We start from the raw sequence: 15,853 nt of genomic DNA, 5'->3' as shown, positions 1-15,853 counted from the left end.
AGTTGCATTGCACAGCACTCTCCGATTTCGCGATGTCACACAGCAATACTTTGGCTACGGCTTTGGCCGGGAATATAGCAATAAACTGAGATTCCCGGCGAAAACTCGTCGAAGCTTGCACAAAGTGCATCGAGCCTAGGATGAGAGAATGAAAAATGCGCGGGTATTTGGAAGGCTGTACCGAAGGAATGGACAGCGAGAGAAGAGTACGGTAAAATTCAGAGAGGCTTTGCAGCTGGGCAGATATCCCTCGTTGTTAACTTCACCTTTCCGTGATTGGCGCTGCGATCCACCTCGAAAAGCGTAGAATTCGAGCAACAACAACAAAAAACAGGAGGGGTAAAGCATAGCTGGAGGAGGACCAGCTACACCGCCGGACCTATAGCCGCCAGAACGCAGGAAAACTCGATAACAACGTGCCAAATACCGAATTTCGATAAGTCATACACTTTTTGGAAACTATATTTCTCGTTTTTTGAACCCATCCTTCATCCGTCATCTCACTGGTCGATTCAACCCATTCCGATCTAGTCGTGCGGTCCATCATTCGCCTACCCGCGCCGCATCGCTCAAGTGGTAAAGGATGTCTACTGTCTGTTCGCTCGTGGCCACGTTCGTGGTCCCGGGTGTGGGGGGTCTCATCGTGGAAGTGCTGGGCAACATCGTTGAGCTGTGCCAGGAGCTGGAGGAGAACGAGGCCATGTGCACGTCCGTGTTCAAGCGCCTGCAGTTCGTGAGCGAGGAGCTCAGCAAGATCTCGGACGAAGAGGCCATGCGCCAGAACCGCGTCTTGTTCATGTACGGCAACACGATCGCCACGTTCTTGAAATTCCTGCAAAAGCAATCCAAAAAGAGCTTCATCAAGCGGCTGGCGAGCAACCGCAAGGTCGTGGACGCCATCCGGGACTTTAACGAGCACATCGACGAGCTGTACAAGCTCCTGAACCTGGTGCACATGCAGGAGATGGCCAGGTGGCGACGAGAATGGGACGAGGACCGACGCCAACAAGAACAAATGCTGCTGAGCATCGCAGCCAACCAGCAACGCATCCACGCGGACATGCAGAGCAAAGACAGCAACTTGGTCGAGAGCTTGGCCATGCTAAAATTTGAAATGACCCATAAGAAGGCTCAAAATTCCATGGCCACGCTAGCTATGATGAAGAGAACGTTCAATAAGATCACGAGGACGTCCGGGGCCAAGGTGCCCGCGGTGCCCGAGTGGTTCATCTCCAGCGACGACGTCGAGTTCGATTCAAAGGAGTCGTTCGACTGCGGCTCCTACGGGGCCGTGACGAGAGGCACGTGGGGCAAAGGCGCCAAGGTCGTGATCAAGTCCTTGCTGATGGACGACGACCAGGCCAAGGAGTCGTTCTTCAAGGAGGTGGAGGTCTGGAAGAGGCTGAGCAACCCGCACGTGGTGGAGCTCTTTGGCGCGTGCCACGTGAGCACCCCGGCTTTCTTCGTGTGCGAGGACGCCATCCACGGCAATTTTGCCGACTACTTTGTGAAGGACAAGAGCGAGATCTGGAAGCTCTTCTGTGAAGCGGCCGTGGGGCTCGACTACATCCATTCGCAGAAGGTGGTGCACGGCGACTTGAAGTGCAACAACATCCTCATTGGGGCTGATGACCAGGCCAAGATCTGTGATTTCGGCTTCTCGTACATTCGAATCCAGTCGGTGGGGCTCAGCAAGAAGGCGCAAACGGACACAGTGCGCTGGAAGGCGCCCGAGTGTTTGATACCGATGGGGGACACGGTAGATGCGACGAACAACCCGCGGTTCGCGTCGGATGTGTACTCGTTTGGGATGTGCATCATCGAGGCGTTCTCGGACGAGCCTCCGTTCGCACTGGATGATGACGATACTATTCTGGAGAAGGTGTTCTCGGGCGAGCCTTATCCTCGTCCGGATGGCCTGGCTGACGATGAGTGGGAACTCGTGAAGAGGCTCACGGATCCCGACTGGCAGCAGCGCATGAGTCTATCGTCTGCTATTTCGGAGTTGAAGGGTTTTGCGGAGAGGGAGAAGGAGCGCAACAATGTCGACAAGACCGATCGCGTGTGCCCTGGCTGCAGTGCCATGGTGGGGCTCGAATTCTCTTTTTGCGGAGCTTGCGGACACCGAGTCGCGGCTTCTGCGTGAGATCGTTGTAAGAAGTTGGTAGAAATTTGCGTAATACGTAGCTATCAGATTGCTTACATTCATTCGAGTGCGTTATGATAAGGGTCAGGATGTCCAATAGAGTAGCGTTAGGTACTGGGCTGCTCAATCCGTGGTGCGAAACAAGACTAGCGAAGAAAGGGAAGCAATGCACAACGAGATTAATCTGAAACCGCGCTTTGTTGGCATACTATCGTTGGGGTACGTCTAACCAATCATCGTTGCATTGGCTTTCAAAAAGTCGGAGTAGTCGAGGATCATTTTTGTGTTCCTTGTATCGAATTGAGCTCTAGTTATCCCATTGAGGGCGGTTCCATCATCGAGCCACCGCTTTTGCATTTTGTCCGACATACGATTGAGGGTCACTCTATCACTGAGCCACTGCTTGAACTGTAGATCCTGCAATTGAGTGGCAACCTTCTTCGAGACTTCAGTAGACGCTTTCTGTTTTGCAACACCAATCATCCTGACCAATTCCATTTCGCCAAAACGCTTCTCAAGTTGCGAGATCGCGTCCGGACTTTTCTTGTTGAGTTTGTTGAGCCTTGTCACGTACGAAATCCAAGTGCGAAGCGCCGGACCCTCAAAGAACTTCTGTCCTTCTTCGTCCAGCTTCAACAGTTTGAAAATATCGTTTCCATCTTTTCCTTGACTTCGCCACAGCTCTTCCTCCAACTTCCTGCCAACGTCCTTCGTACTCCGTCTCTTTGCTGGCCTATAGTAACTATCTTCGTCACACCTTCATCATCACCGTAGTGCTTTTTCAGCACCACGAACATCAATTCGTCCGCGTTCTCTTTGTCCAGTTTGGTCAAATAGGAGCTCCAGACGCTCCAAATTGAACTCTCAACAGTTGTATCTCCACCCCTTGTTCAATTGAAGAAGCTTGAAAACATCGTCTGCTGATTTTTAAGCAATAGCGATATAGTGGAGCGTATCCTTTATGCTGAGTGTCCAGGCAGGACAACTTCACTCAGGACAGCACGTTCTTGTTAATCTAAGCCCAGAGGTAGTCGAAAGTGCCAACCCCGCGTCTTGAGTCCCTCTCTGGACTTCTCAGGCGTCCTCAGCAATGTCAAACGATGCTTATCCAGTTTCTCTGAGGTGGTACAGAGGACAGCTTGCCTTTGGGGGTGGAAGAGCTCATAACTGTCTGGACCAACTTCGTGAAGCTCCCAGAGTGACATCAAATCTTGCGGGTCTTCATTTGCACACTTGGGACTGTCGCACTTACAGCACTTGTTTATTTCGTGACGAGGTGCAGGGCTTCTAAGAGTACTGCTATCTGGCCGAGGTCGCGAAGTAACCACGTAACAGCTAGATGAACAATGCTGGCTCAGCGCTAGCATTTCTTCATACGGGTACCGGTAGTTGGTGATACGAAAGCGAGTGCACGATGCGTCTACCGGCACAAATTGCCACTGAGCCTCGAGAATGTCGGTCCCTAGTACCCAATCATCCCGGCTACGTCGACGCCCACCGATGTGAAATCTGGTTTTGTTTTCCCCACAAAACTTACTAACCACTGGCCGCAGCTTGTCATCCGAGCTCAGTTTGCCTTCGGGCGAAACTAGATACTCGGGAACTCCGCTGCCATTCGTCTTGAGCAGTACTCCGTGACCAACTACCATAGACTTCACAACAGGAGAAAACCAATGGCACCAGTACTGCTCAGCCAGTTTTCTCGTGTTAACCGGTAAGTTCGTAGCCAATTCATAGATGAAAAAGGGCAGCACGAGGCCGTCGCGACGCGACGTGCAGTTCTTGGATGCCTCTACGTCGAGAGCACGAGCAATCGAGCAAGCAAACAGTATATGCTTGGTCTCCGGTAGCTTTCTGATGAAAGCCACCACCGCTCCGACATCATGACCGGAACTTTCGAAGAGATCGCGAACCACCAACTCTAACGCGGCAAACTCTCGAGCAGCTTCAGGCACGTGTGGTGGGCTGGCACAACCATCTTGACCATCGCCAGTAAGACATTTCATGTGATGATCAGCATCCTGATCTGTGCACGTTCTCAGTCTCCACGTGCAACGACGCATAGTTGGTGCTTCGGATAAACTAACTGCATTTTGAGGCAGAATATGAACCAGACGTCGCTGCGAGTCGAGATTATACTCGTTGGTACAAAGGTACCCACCAGTGTGAGGATTAAATAGAGAGAACGATCCAGAGTCACCGCCACCTAAACCTGTAACGGGCTGGAGCTCCCATAGCGCCTCTGGTGCTCTCTCAGCACGGCTTTCATCTCGACCTCGAGGCGGTTGCGATGACAATGCAAGAGTGATTCCGTTGCCTTCCTGGCAGGCCACGCTGGTTGCGTACATCCACTCGTACGGGTAGCGGAAATTCACGATGCGAAACAGTGTCTTCGTATCGTTCTCCGGAACGAGTCGCCACTGCGCCTCCAACTCATCTTCGGAAGGTTTCCACTTTATTCCATCACCAGTCCAAGTTACAATATGACGCCAAGTGGTATCAAGTTTGAACTCGTTGCCGGGAGCGTACAATATGTCCGAGTTTGCAGCATTTTCAACCACAAGACCGTGTCCCTGTACCAAGGCTCTAATGTATGACGGAAACCACTCCACCCAGTACCGCTCTGCCATTTGACGCGCATACACGGAACGGGGATCACTTTTCCCGCCCAGTGAGTGAGTGAACTCTTGAATGAAACTTGGTAGTGCAAGACAAAGCACTTCAGGTTGAAGCTCGACCTCCAGCTCGTGCAGAACGACTGCACCTCGAAGGGCCAAACTAGCACTCGGAACCGATCGGAGCAAATTCAGCACACTGCAGACGTCGTATCCGTTCTCCGCAATGTGATCACGAATTGCTTCTTCGAGCTCTTTTTCACGAACGACCAGACGCTGCTCAGTGTCCAAGAAATCATTTCCGTGTAGAAGCTTCTGACCTTGTACGTGAACGTCTAGCGTCTGATCTTCGCTGCTATTGCTGCCATCGGACGAGCAGGTGCTGGTGCTGAGAGTTGCCAAACTATTGCTGGGACTACCAGCGTTGTGGACACACCGAGCCTCAGCCAGTGCGTCACGAAGCATGTTTCGTTGCAAGGTGCGGTCCTGCTCCCATTCCTTCCGCCACACCGACATCTCTGCCATGTGCACAATACTCAGTAACTTGAAAAGCTGATCAATCTCTTCGTGAAATTCCTGAATGCGTTCAGCCACACGAGAACTCTCGATCAGGCGGCGGAGCAACCGCTTTTGCGAGTTCTTCTCCAAGAACTCCAAGAATTGAGAGATGGCACACCCATACAAAGCGAGCACGCGGCTTTCATGCAACGAAGACGCGTCAGAGCACCTTTGCAGCTCCTCACACACAAAGCGCAGGCGGTCATACACTCGTCGACACACCACCTCGTTCTCCTTCATTTCTCCACACAGCGTCGCCATCGTCGAAAGTGCCTCGAAGATGGACCCTCCCACAACAGGAACGACAAAGTCGCACAGAAGCGAAGCCGCCATCTTGCTCATTGCACAGCCCAGACCACTGAGGCGTTCGTGACCTCCGTCGTCCCTGGAAAATCGACGTGTGCCGATGGCATGCCACCGAGCGGGATCCGACTGCGAGTCGGGTGGAACAGACAGGAACTCCGGCGAAGCTGCAGCCGACCACAACGCCGGTAGAAAGGTGTCGCAGCAAGCCACCAACGCACTTGCGCCAGGGTTTTCTCATGTGCTCGACACAGTGTCCACAGGCAAATGAAGCAACACTCAAGCTACGTTTCATTTCGCCTTAGGAGGGGCCCGACCTTACATGTCACTCGTCTAGCAGGAACTTGACGGTGGCATTGATACCGGTCGGAAGAGCAGCGCGCGTAGCTCACGCTTCGTCCTTGGATCCTCTCCACCGGACACATGCACTTCGAAGGCTGGCGGCACTCGCCACAGTCACCACTGGCAAACGAAAAGAAAACGGAGATAGCGACTCATAAATCAAATGGGCTAGAGCTCAGACCTTGCATCTTCGGATGGGGTCTGACGATCTGCAAAGCCACCGCTTGCCACCGCCTCCACCTACACGAAGTACATTGCGCCCTTCATCGCTTGGTGTACGTTGTGCATGCGGGTGTCGGTCTCTGGGGCGGTATCGCTGAAGCCTGAGACGCTCGACGCAGTGTCGCTGCCATCCTCCAGGAAAAAGCGCGCACGGAATGCCACCAAGTGCGAGTAGTAGGCCGACGGCACCATCGAGACGGAGCGCGTGCACCGCGCAAACGTGTAGCACAGTTTGTACGTGAGCGTCTGCAGCTCATCGGCTGTAAACCCGATTCTCGTTCAGCAGCACATGGTAGTGCGTCGGGCGACTCGTGCCTTGCAGGCCGGCGTGACTCATGAGGTAGAAGTCGTTCTCAATCGGGTGGCAGATACCCGAGTCCACAACCGTTCCCGCCTTCACGTTGCCACTACGATCGGCATCCTTCGGGTTGTCAGGGAACAAGCGCGTGTTGTGGCGCTTCTGAACAATGACGAAGGTGATCGGAGGTAAGTAGTCCACTTCCAACGTCTGACAAGCCTCGCGAATAGCAGTCACTTCGTGATTCAGGACCATTTGGAATTGGCCTTCGCTCACGCCGTCGCGGTAGAACACGATGCGATCTGGCTTGCCGCGAGTAGAACGGTAGAACTGCTTCATCAGCTCTACCACCATATCCTTCAGGTTCAGTGATCTGCTCCACTCGATGTCCTTGCGCGCGAATCGCGGATGCGTGACGAATAAAGTTCGGGTCCATAGACGCTGTAACTGCGGCAATCGATGGACGAGTCCTGTCCATCGGGCTCGGGTGCGTCACATCGGCGCCAAAGATGATCGTGCGAGATGCCGACACGCGCGGCAGAGGTCCACTGATAACCCCGTTCTTGCCTCCCAGCTTCGTATTCACCTTCATCAAGATGTTGGCGATGTACTGTGGGTTGCACTTCGGGATGTGCTTGGCCAGCATGCACTGCGAGACGATACCAACACCAGCTTCCGTGTCGGACATGACCTTCAGTTCCCCGTACGCGCGCGCATCAGCCATAGGATTGATCATCCACACGATCTGAGGCGGCGATTTGAACGTGTTGGTAGCCGCCTTCACCGCTTCGCCGAAGAGGTGCCGCACTGAATCCTGTCGGTTCTGCTTCACCAGGACCGGTGGTGGCGTTCGGGGGCAACCCATGCCCAGTTGACCCATCTGCGCCATCACCGCCTTGAAGAACTTCTGGATATCTCCGAGGCCGCAGCGATTCGGGTCACACATGCTGATGACAGCCCACGACTTGAACTGCGCCGGCGTGTTGAACCGCTTGTTGCGCATGTTCCACGCGCCATCGCGAGGGCTCTCTCGAGCGCCTCCACTGTACTCGATCGTGGGAGGTGGCAACTGGCGGCCCGTCGTCTCCACCATTCTCGGCTCCACATCCAGTCCGAACGCCTTGAGGGTCGGGTCCGTGTTGAAGCCAGCCTCGCGGAACTTCTGCTCGATAGAGCGCTTGCGGTCGTCGGGACGCGTGCACGTAAACCGAATCATATTGGCCACCTGCTTGTCCGTGACCTTGCGAGGGCACTTCTGGCCCGCCATGATGTGACAGACCTCCATGGGCAAATAGTTCTTCTTCTGCGGGGCGCCCACGTGCAGACACGGCAGCTTTGGGTAGCGCAGACGAATGTTGTACGTTTGCTGGAAGTACTGGGCGATGGACATGCGCTGCCCTTCGTCGTTCTCAAAGAACGTATTATCGGCGCTGTCACGCGACAATCCGTTCACACGGTAGCTGCGCTTCACCCCTGGACGATGGGTGATGTTCACTTTGACGCCTCGAATGGCCTTGCTGAAGGCTGAATGCTGGTACTTGGCCAGCGACGTGGGCATGTTCCTCAACGCCAGCGTCTCGCACAGAAAGTCCGTAACGTCCATGGCCTCCACGAACGCCGTGGCTGCCAGATCCAAGTTGACTACGAGGCGGTTCTGCGTGGCCCGTAGACTCTGAAAGTAGCCGAACCAGAGCTCGGCGCCTTCTCCGAGCGTCTTGGCCCCGTGGCCATGAAACAGGTTGCGGCCCACGACCGTGAACCGCTGCGAGGCCGAGTGGCGCAGCGCCACGTCCAGTGCCTGCAGCGCGTCGTACGGCGTGTAGTTGAGTCTCCCCTCGAAGAGCTCCTCCAGTTGCTGCATGCGGATGGCCACGGGGTCGGCCTCCTTCACGACGGCAGAGAAGTCCCTGGCTCGGCCGCCGTCTTCTGGCAGCTGCAGTCCTGCGAACTCCTGCAGCTGGAAGGGCAACCGCTTGGGCGCATAGACGTTCTTGCGCGCGTCCGAGACCAGCTGGAACGACGGGAAGAGCCGCCGCAGCTCGGCCATGAGCACCGCCATGATCTTGTTGGCCAGCGCCTTAGGGGGACCATCATTCCCGAAACTGCGTCCGCCCTCGGCCATCATGACGTCGTAGTGGAACACGTCGCCGGCCAAGTTGAAGTTCACCTTGAAGTGATTGGCATAAAGTCTCACACGTTTCCCCAGAGATCCGAAGCCTGGTCGCGGCGGGAAGTGAGTGCGCACGAGTGGCTGCACCAGCTGCGGCTCATCGTGGGGCATGCGCGCCTTCTCCTCCAGCTCCTGCGCCAGCACCTCGACGCGGGGAGAAGCTGGGGCGGGGGCAACACGGGCGGGCGCAGGCGGCGGCGCCACGGAGCGCGCGGGGGACGCAGCGGAAGGTGCGGTAGCTCCACGGCCTCGACCGCGGTTGCCTCGTCCGCCTTGGGTGCGGCCCCGACCGCCGCCGCGGGCGCGACCGATGACGAATTCTTGCTCCTGCTGCTGCTTGTTCCGCCGACCTGGCATTTTGGAAGATGAGAAGAATGGGAAAAAGGGTTGAAAACCCTGTTGAAAGTGATTCGCGTTACTTCAAGGATCTTGTGGGCGAACACGAATATTGTCAATCGCTTGCTGTCCCCTTCTTCTTTTCCAATGTAGGCGACAATCTCTCCACCGTGCGCCAACTGATCGTGACGCTGCTGCGCGCCAGCAACCTGCCCGTGGCCGACACCTTCGTCCAGGGCAGCGCGAGCGACCCGTTCGTGACCTTCCAGCTGGGCGACGAGTACCTGCGCTCGTCGTGTGAGAGCGGGGTGCTGGAGCCCGTGTGGCAGCCAGCGGAGACGTTCGAGTTTGAAGTGGGGCACCAGTCGCAGGCCACGGATCGTCAACTGGTGGTGCACGTGGTGGACAATGACCGGTTCAAGCAAGACGACCTGCTGGGGGAGCTGTATCTCCCATTGTCCACCTTTGAGAGACGCCCTAATGAAGTTGTGGTGGACACGTACGAGCTACAAGTTCCCGAAGGCCTCCGACAGGCGGTCAAGCACCCGGACAAAAAGACAACCGTCCAGTTGGACATTTGCTTTGCAGAAGAGACAGATGGACAGAAGACACTCTGTGTCTGGGAGAACGAGGACTATGTGGACGGCAAGTGGACGCCCTCGCACAGCAACGAGCGTCGTCATTGGAGCACGTTCGACCTGCAGGTCTCGTCCGACAACTTTGACCACGTGGCGCCAGAAGTGCCCGAAGGACTTGAGGGGGTGGGATGGGCCTACTCGACCAAGAAGGGGGACGCCACGGGTGGCTCTACGCCAGCACATACACGGGTCCCTGGTCGTCTGCGTCCTCTCCGACCTGCTACGCGCGCCGTCGTCTGTGGCAGAACAACTGCCGCCCCGCAGTGACTTGTGAGTGAGAGAGGGATGATGGGAAGGAAAGCTCTGGGTATGTGCATGAAATGTGAGCTTTGTGAAAATAAAAATGAAAATCGAGTGACTGCTGCATTGATTAGAGAGAGAGGTGACTGGATCTACAATTTATTGACTAACCTTTGCATGCCAAACTGAACTGCACAGATGTAGTCGCAGCATTTACTTTCACTGTCTTGTTCTTGCCATCATACTTAAATTGAAGTTGTGTTTTCCTGCTTTGTAGGGTAGCTGCTCTGTCCAAGTCTCAACCTCAGCAGTCCAGGAGGCCGATGTGGTACGCCTTCATCAGTGCGTCGAGCTGCTTCAACTCGTTTTGGGCGTTGTATTGGCAGTTCACCTGCGAACAAGGGCCGACGGCAGTCCCTTGTTCGTAAGGGGTGGATTGCCGATGAGCAGTGAAAAGAAGTTGAATTTTTATCTGGACGTCCTGCGCGAGCATGACACAGCGTCGCTTGGGCAGTGCTCGCACTGTGCTTTTCGTACTCGTTCCGAGTGTGAGACTCGAGCTGCATCAATTTATCAGTAGTGACCAAGATTGGGGTGCCACGGGACGGCGTGACTCCCATCGATTGGCCTTCACCACTCCGTCACAGTCCGGCTTGTGCTTTTGCACATACTCTCAAACCACTCCCGGTTGCACACTTGCAGTGCCTTGCACGGACTGCACCATTTGTGCAAGGGATTTCCGCCGTTTGCACACACCGCCTTCTTCATCGTATCCAGCGTCTTGTGCTTGTTGTTGCAAGTCAAAAAATGAACCGGTACCCCGTCACTTTCAAAGACTCCTTTCCACAGCGCGTGAAACTCAACGGCAGTAGTTTGTCTAGTCCAGCCTAGAGCGGAAAGCTACGTCGGGTGACAGAGGGCAGCGAATCGATTTGCTTCGTGTGAATAGGCAGGCTTTGGGCATGATCTCAAAGCACGGCTTAACCAACATGCCAGAGCGCGGATCGTCGATGGATATGAATCAAAAGCTGGCACTGTTCGGGGACTTGCTGGACGAACATAACATTTCTTCGACCGCAAACAAGGACGTACCGCTGGTTGAGAAGCTGTTTCTGGATCGCTTCTATCGGATTTATTGCCACGCCCTGGATAACTTCAAGGCGAAGGAAATCATGGAACGTGATCGCTTGATGCAGTTTTAGCTGATGTTCCTGGAGTAAAAGGCCTCAAAATCTTTCGGCGTAAATGCATTGATGTCAATTTCACCGTTAGAGTCAAAGTACCTCGCAGAATCCGTCTTAGTCGCATGAATCCATGCAGCAATGCCGCGCCGATAGCTGCGGTAAGCCGTTTGAGACCTGGAGGTTGTACATGCGCGGCGAACGTTCTCCGCGTTGAGAGACTCGGTGGGTGGCATTGAGGAGCTCGAAGTAGCACCATTGCTTCTCGCAATAATGGTGGGGTCTTCGGGGGAGGACGATCGCACAGAACGGGATGGGAGCATGGGGAAATGCTGGCTGAGGGCTGGCAACTGGAGAATATGTGAGGTGCTCTGAGCGATTCTAGTCAATGATATAGCCCAGTCTATCGTACGACGAGTTGTCGTACGAAATGCACATCAAAAACATTCTTATCTTCGTGATCCAGCTTTTCTTTCCGGGATGAAATCCAAACCAGCCCATTTTGTCGACCTCCTTGCTCAATTTAAGAAACACGTTACCAGCGGCATTCCCATCGGTTAAACTCCTGCATCGCCATTTCTTTACAATGAAGTCTCTTGGAGCTGCAACCAGCATCTTCACCTATCCTTCGTCACTGTAGCGTGCCAGCAATTTCTGCAACAACAATTTATGCGGTTTAGACAAGCGTATTCTCCAAGTTGTTCGGTGTGGCGTCTTTCAGAACAGTATCACGTGCAGCTCTGTCATGACTCGCCTCATTCTTCAAATGTTGTTCCTCCATTATCGTGGTAATGTCCCATCCACGGTGTTCTTCGCTACCACTCGGCAGAGCCGTAGCATGTGGTTAATATCATCACCAAGAACTCGTACCGGGTTCTGATTCAATGGTTGTACATCAGCGACCCAAGTGTTCCAGGAGTGTTCCACGTTCGACTGCTCAAGAGATTATTCTCCCCCTTCCTTAGTTGGAGACGGTTGACGGCATTTCCTGCTGTTTTGCGTCCTTCGCCCAAATCGTGAACTATTTGTATTAGCAATAGCCGTTGGTTAATAACAACATCACCGCCTTGCTCGTCTTATTCAGTGCCAACGAAAAACTTCGTGTGGGTCCTCATTTTCCAGCTTACACGTATGGGATCCACGCTTTAACACTCTAAATTGCTGTCTGATCAAATTTAGGAGATCAAAAAACGTCGTCGGTCATTTTCTTATGACTTTCTCAGTACATGTAGTTCTAGGAACCTGCTGTCGCGGGAGGGTACTTCTCTGCTGTAGCAAAGATGGTTTCTAGTATGTCATCACCATATCGGCTCGTCAGAGTTGCGATAATTACGACTTCAGGCCGCATGAAAGTGAAGTGCGGGAAATACTATTCTTGAACTTCGTGAAGTCTATCCTTTTTACTGTCTTGTGTCGACCGGGGCGTGGGGCTTTCAGAGACTTTCGTGTGTTTCCGACAGAAACCTCATAACGACAAGCCTCATTTTCGTTTTTTGTCTGATGGTATTTGAAGAAGTACTCCGCTTAATTAAAAGGTCATGCAGGTGAACACGACGGAGAGCACGCTGAGAAGCTCCAGCAGTTGTCATGATTCCTTTCAGGAGCAGCACGGGCACTAACTACTGTAGAGCGACAACCCTGCTATCTACGGCACGAAATCGAAATGTGCATGTGGGCCAGTCACTCAGAATTGCCAGGTATCCTGATACAGGAAACGAAGCTAGGAACAGCGTGAGGACGTTAACTAGGACGGGCATAGAACGTCGTTAGGGAGAGCTAAGTGATACCAATGTGCCTTATTGAAAAATAAAACAAAACAGGTCAGTCTCTCTTATAGCCATGTTTCAATCTCTAAATTTCACTGTAGTACAAGTCACATTAGACAACGGTATTTTGCATCTAACGAGCGATGGACATGTATTGCAGGATATGCACTACAGTTTGGCCATATCTCTGACTTACCTAAGCGACCCCACTTGGTAACCAGCCCTCGCTGCGCACCCACATCAACCGCCGCCTTGCTTAGATCATTCAGTGAAGCCTCACGAAATCGACGTAGTCGAGAACCACTTTGGCGTTCCTCTCATCGAACCCAGTCAATTCCATTTTATCCGATAAGCCTCTGGGGGTCATTCTAGCAGCGAGCCACTGCTTGAACTGTAGATCTTGCAATTGAGCGATAACCTTTTCCGTGGCTTCAGTAGTCACTTTTTCTTTTGCAACACCAATCATCCGGGCCAATTCCATTTCGCCAAAACGCTTCTCAAGTTGCGAGATCGCGTCCGGACTTTTCTTGTTGAATTTGTTGAGCCTTGTCACGTACGAAATCCAAGTGCGAAGCGCCGGACTCTCAAAGAACTTCTGTCCTTCTTCGTCCAGCTTCAACAGTTTGAAAATATCGTTTCCATCTTTTCCTTGACTTCGCCACAGCTCTTCCTCCAACTTCCTGCCAACGTCCTTCGTACTCACGCCTTTGTTGGCCACAGTAACAATCTTCGCCACACCTTCATCACCGTAGTGCTTTTTCAGCACCACGAACATCAATTCGTCCGCGTTCTCTTTGTCCAGTTTGGTCAAATAGGAGCTCCAGACGCTCCAAATTGAACTCGCAAGAATTGTATCTCCATCCTTGTTCAATTGAAGAAGCTTGAAAACATCGTCTGCAGTTTTGCCGCTACTCAGCCAGTTTTTCAACTGCACCTCCCCCAACTTGGTACCGGTAAATCCCGTAGCAGAACTCCGTTTTGCTGCTACAAACATCTTTGTCAGAGTTGCATCATCGTAGTGCTTCAGCAAATTAGCCAGCAGTAACTCGTACGGGTTCTCATCCAACTTCGTCGTGTAGGAGATCCACGTGGTGAGCATCGGGTTTTTCAAAATATCATCTCCGTCCAGGTTCAGCTTGAGAAGGTTGTATACGTTGTCGGCCGATTTGCCATCACTCTGCCAATTTTTAAACTGCACCTCCTCCAACTTCCGGGCAATAAAATGCGTTTTACCATCCTCTTTTGCCGCAACGAGCATCTTCGCAAGGCCTGTCTCGTCATAATGCGCCGAGAGTTTTACCAAAAGCAGGTCATACGGGTTCTTACCCTGCAAATCAACGTAAGAGATCCAAGTCCTCAACATCGGGCTCTGAAGGAGTTTTTCACCTTCCTTGTTCAGTTTGAATAACTTGAAAATGTCATCGATAGTTTTGCCTTCACTCATCCATTTGCTCAGCTGCAAGTACTCCAATTTGTTTGCCGTGGCACCAACGTTTGCACTATTCTTCGCACCTACAATCATCTTTGCGAGAACTTCGTCGCTGTACAGTTTCTTGAGGGACGAAAATATAACCTCGCCCGGGTTCTCCTTATTCAGCCAAGTAACGTAAGACATCCAAATGGGAGCCAGCGGGGTTTCAAACAGCTTTTCGCCTTTGTCACTCAGCTTCAGAAGCTCGAAGACATCATCTCCCGTTTTGCCAGCGCTCTTCCAATTCTGAAGTAGTCCATTTTCAAGCTGAGTAGCAACAGTTCTCGATTGGTAGTTCTGCTTCGCCGTAACAAGCAACGCCGCCAGAGCCTCATCACCGTAATGACTCACCAGCGCGGAAGCCATCGACGTTGGAACTTTCTCGGGGGTTTTCTTGAAGTTCTTGGCCACCGTGGTCGCCCACTTCTCAAACTGCGTGCTCTGAAAGAGTTTGTCGCCAGTTCCCTCAACCTGAAGGTTCTTGAACAACTTGTCTGTGGTCGCTTGGTTGTTCGACGTCAACTTGTTCTTTGCAGCTTGAGCCATCTTCTTCGCAAACTCGTTGAAGACTCTCTCCTCAGAGTCGTCGTCGTCTTTCGTTGCCTCCACGAAAGTCCTCAAGCTACGCTTGCCTTGGAAGCCACGTAGCTGACGCCCTAGGGCACGATCCAACGGTTTTGGTTTGGCGACGTTCGACTCCGATGCCACCGAGACAGCGCCGACGCATGTCAGTAGAGCGAAAATGGCCAAGAGTATCGCGCAGCGACTGCGCGAACACGGACTGAACTTGGCCATCATGCTGGAAGCTGGTTCAGCGAGCTTCGAAGCAAATCGATAAATGAGCAGCTACACTGCCACCAAATCTCGAGCCTCGAACAGGTTTTAGGGTAGAGATCAAGTCTTTAATGTAGCAGCCCGTTCTGTGTCGGCTCACGTCCTATTATGAACTAGGAGTTATTGTAAATACCAAGCGTTCGGAATTGACGGAGAGTATTAGATCGGGTAGTAGCTTTTGTGACCATACTTACGGTTAATTAAGAATGATGATTGCGGGACAAAATGATTTGTGGACATTTCTCACGGGGACTCGCACACGAAATGAAGATGCGCATTTAATTAAGACCGAAGAGAAGCTAGACATCGGCTTTTCTGAGGACGGTAGCTAGCCTTCGTTAGGAAAGACTATGTGACACCACTGAATAACAAAAACGATATCGTCGATACCGGTCGGAAATGCTGTAGTTTTAACCTTCCCACAGTTGATACAGTACCTACCAACAGCGGGGCTGATGCAGACCTACCAAAGTTGTAGCAATAGAGCGCCTCATTTTTTATTTTTATTTTTGCGGGGAGGGAGGGTCTATTTTGGAAATTATCAGGGTGCTCTCGTGTGGAGTTGGGAGTTCAGCGAGTGCCGTAAAACGACAAGAAGACGCAGTAAGAACATGTAGCCATCGTGCCTTTTACCATCTCTAACGGAGACACTGTCTTCACTCGTCGTTTGAGAGGGAACTAGAGCACCAGAGCGATCGTGGTGGATACTGTATACTATTGGAAACCCACACAC

General features: G+C 52.7%; 5 protein-coding genes across 5 annotated transcripts; 2 read left to right on the top strand and 3 right to left on the bottom strand.

Annotated features, from left to right (window-relative positions):
* Positions 1-583: 583 nt before the first annotated feature.
* On the top strand, positions 584-2,146 carry KRP23_1601 (Tyrosine-protein kinase transforming protein Abl; the record flags this gene model as incomplete). The annotated part of the gene is made up of 1 exon (XM_067886260.1): positions 584-2,146. One exon carries the CDS (start codon positions 584-586, stop codon positions 2,144-2,146), a length of 1,563 nt encoding a protein of 520 aa, XP_067748934.1.
* A 1,588-nt stretch (positions 2,147-3,734) lies between these two features.
* KRP23_1600 (uncharacterized protein) lies at positions 3,735-5,661 on the bottom strand (the record flags this gene model as incomplete). The annotated part of the gene is made up of 3 exons (XM_067886259.1): positions 3,735-3,788; positions 3,859-3,938; positions 4,911-5,661. The coding sequence occupies 3 exons, from the start codon at positions 5,659-5,661 to the stop codon at positions 3,735-3,737; spliced, it is 885 nt and encodes a 294-aa protein (XP_067748933.1).
* Positions 5,662-6,204: 543 nt separating this feature from the next.
* On the bottom strand, positions 6,205-8,765 carry KRP23_1599 (Protein argonaute-2; the record flags this gene model as incomplete). The annotated part of the gene is made up of 3 exons (XM_067886258.1): positions 6,205-6,446; positions 6,520-6,828; positions 6,902-8,765. The coding sequence occupies 3 exons, from the start codon at positions 8,763-8,765 to the stop codon at positions 6,205-6,207; spliced, it is 2,415 nt and encodes an 804-aa protein (XP_067748932.1).
* Positions 8,766-9,028: 263 nt separating this feature from the next.
* On the top strand, positions 9,029-9,895 carry KRP23_1598 (Synaptotagmin-2; the record flags this gene model as incomplete). The annotated part of the gene is made up of 1 exon (XM_067886257.1): positions 9,029-9,895. One exon carries the CDS (start codon positions 9,029-9,031, stop codon positions 9,893-9,895), a length of 867 nt encoding a protein of 288 aa, XP_067748931.1.
* Positions 9,896-13,080: 3,185 nt separating this feature from the next.
* On the bottom strand, positions 13,081-15,084 carry KRP23_1597 (RxLR effector protein PSR2; the record flags this gene model as incomplete). The annotated part of the gene is made up of 1 exon (XM_067896024.1): positions 13,081-15,084. The coding sequence occupies one exon, from the start codon at positions 15,082-15,084 to the stop codon at positions 13,081-13,083; it is 2,004 nt and encodes a 667-aa protein (XP_067748930.1).
* Between the last annotated feature and the right edge of the window lie 769 nt (positions 15,085-15,853).

This window comes from Phytophthora ramorum (assembly GCF_020800215.1).
Source record: "Phytophthora ramorum isolate Pr-102 chromosome Unknown Phyram_PR-102_s0002, whole genome shotgun sequence".
NCBI classification, from domain to species: domain Eukaryota; phylum Oomycota; class Peronosporomycetes; order Peronosporales; family Peronosporaceae; genus Phytophthora; species Phytophthora ramorum.
Note: the sequence above shows the minus strand (reverse complement) of the source record. Positions and strands in the feature narration are given on the sequence as shown.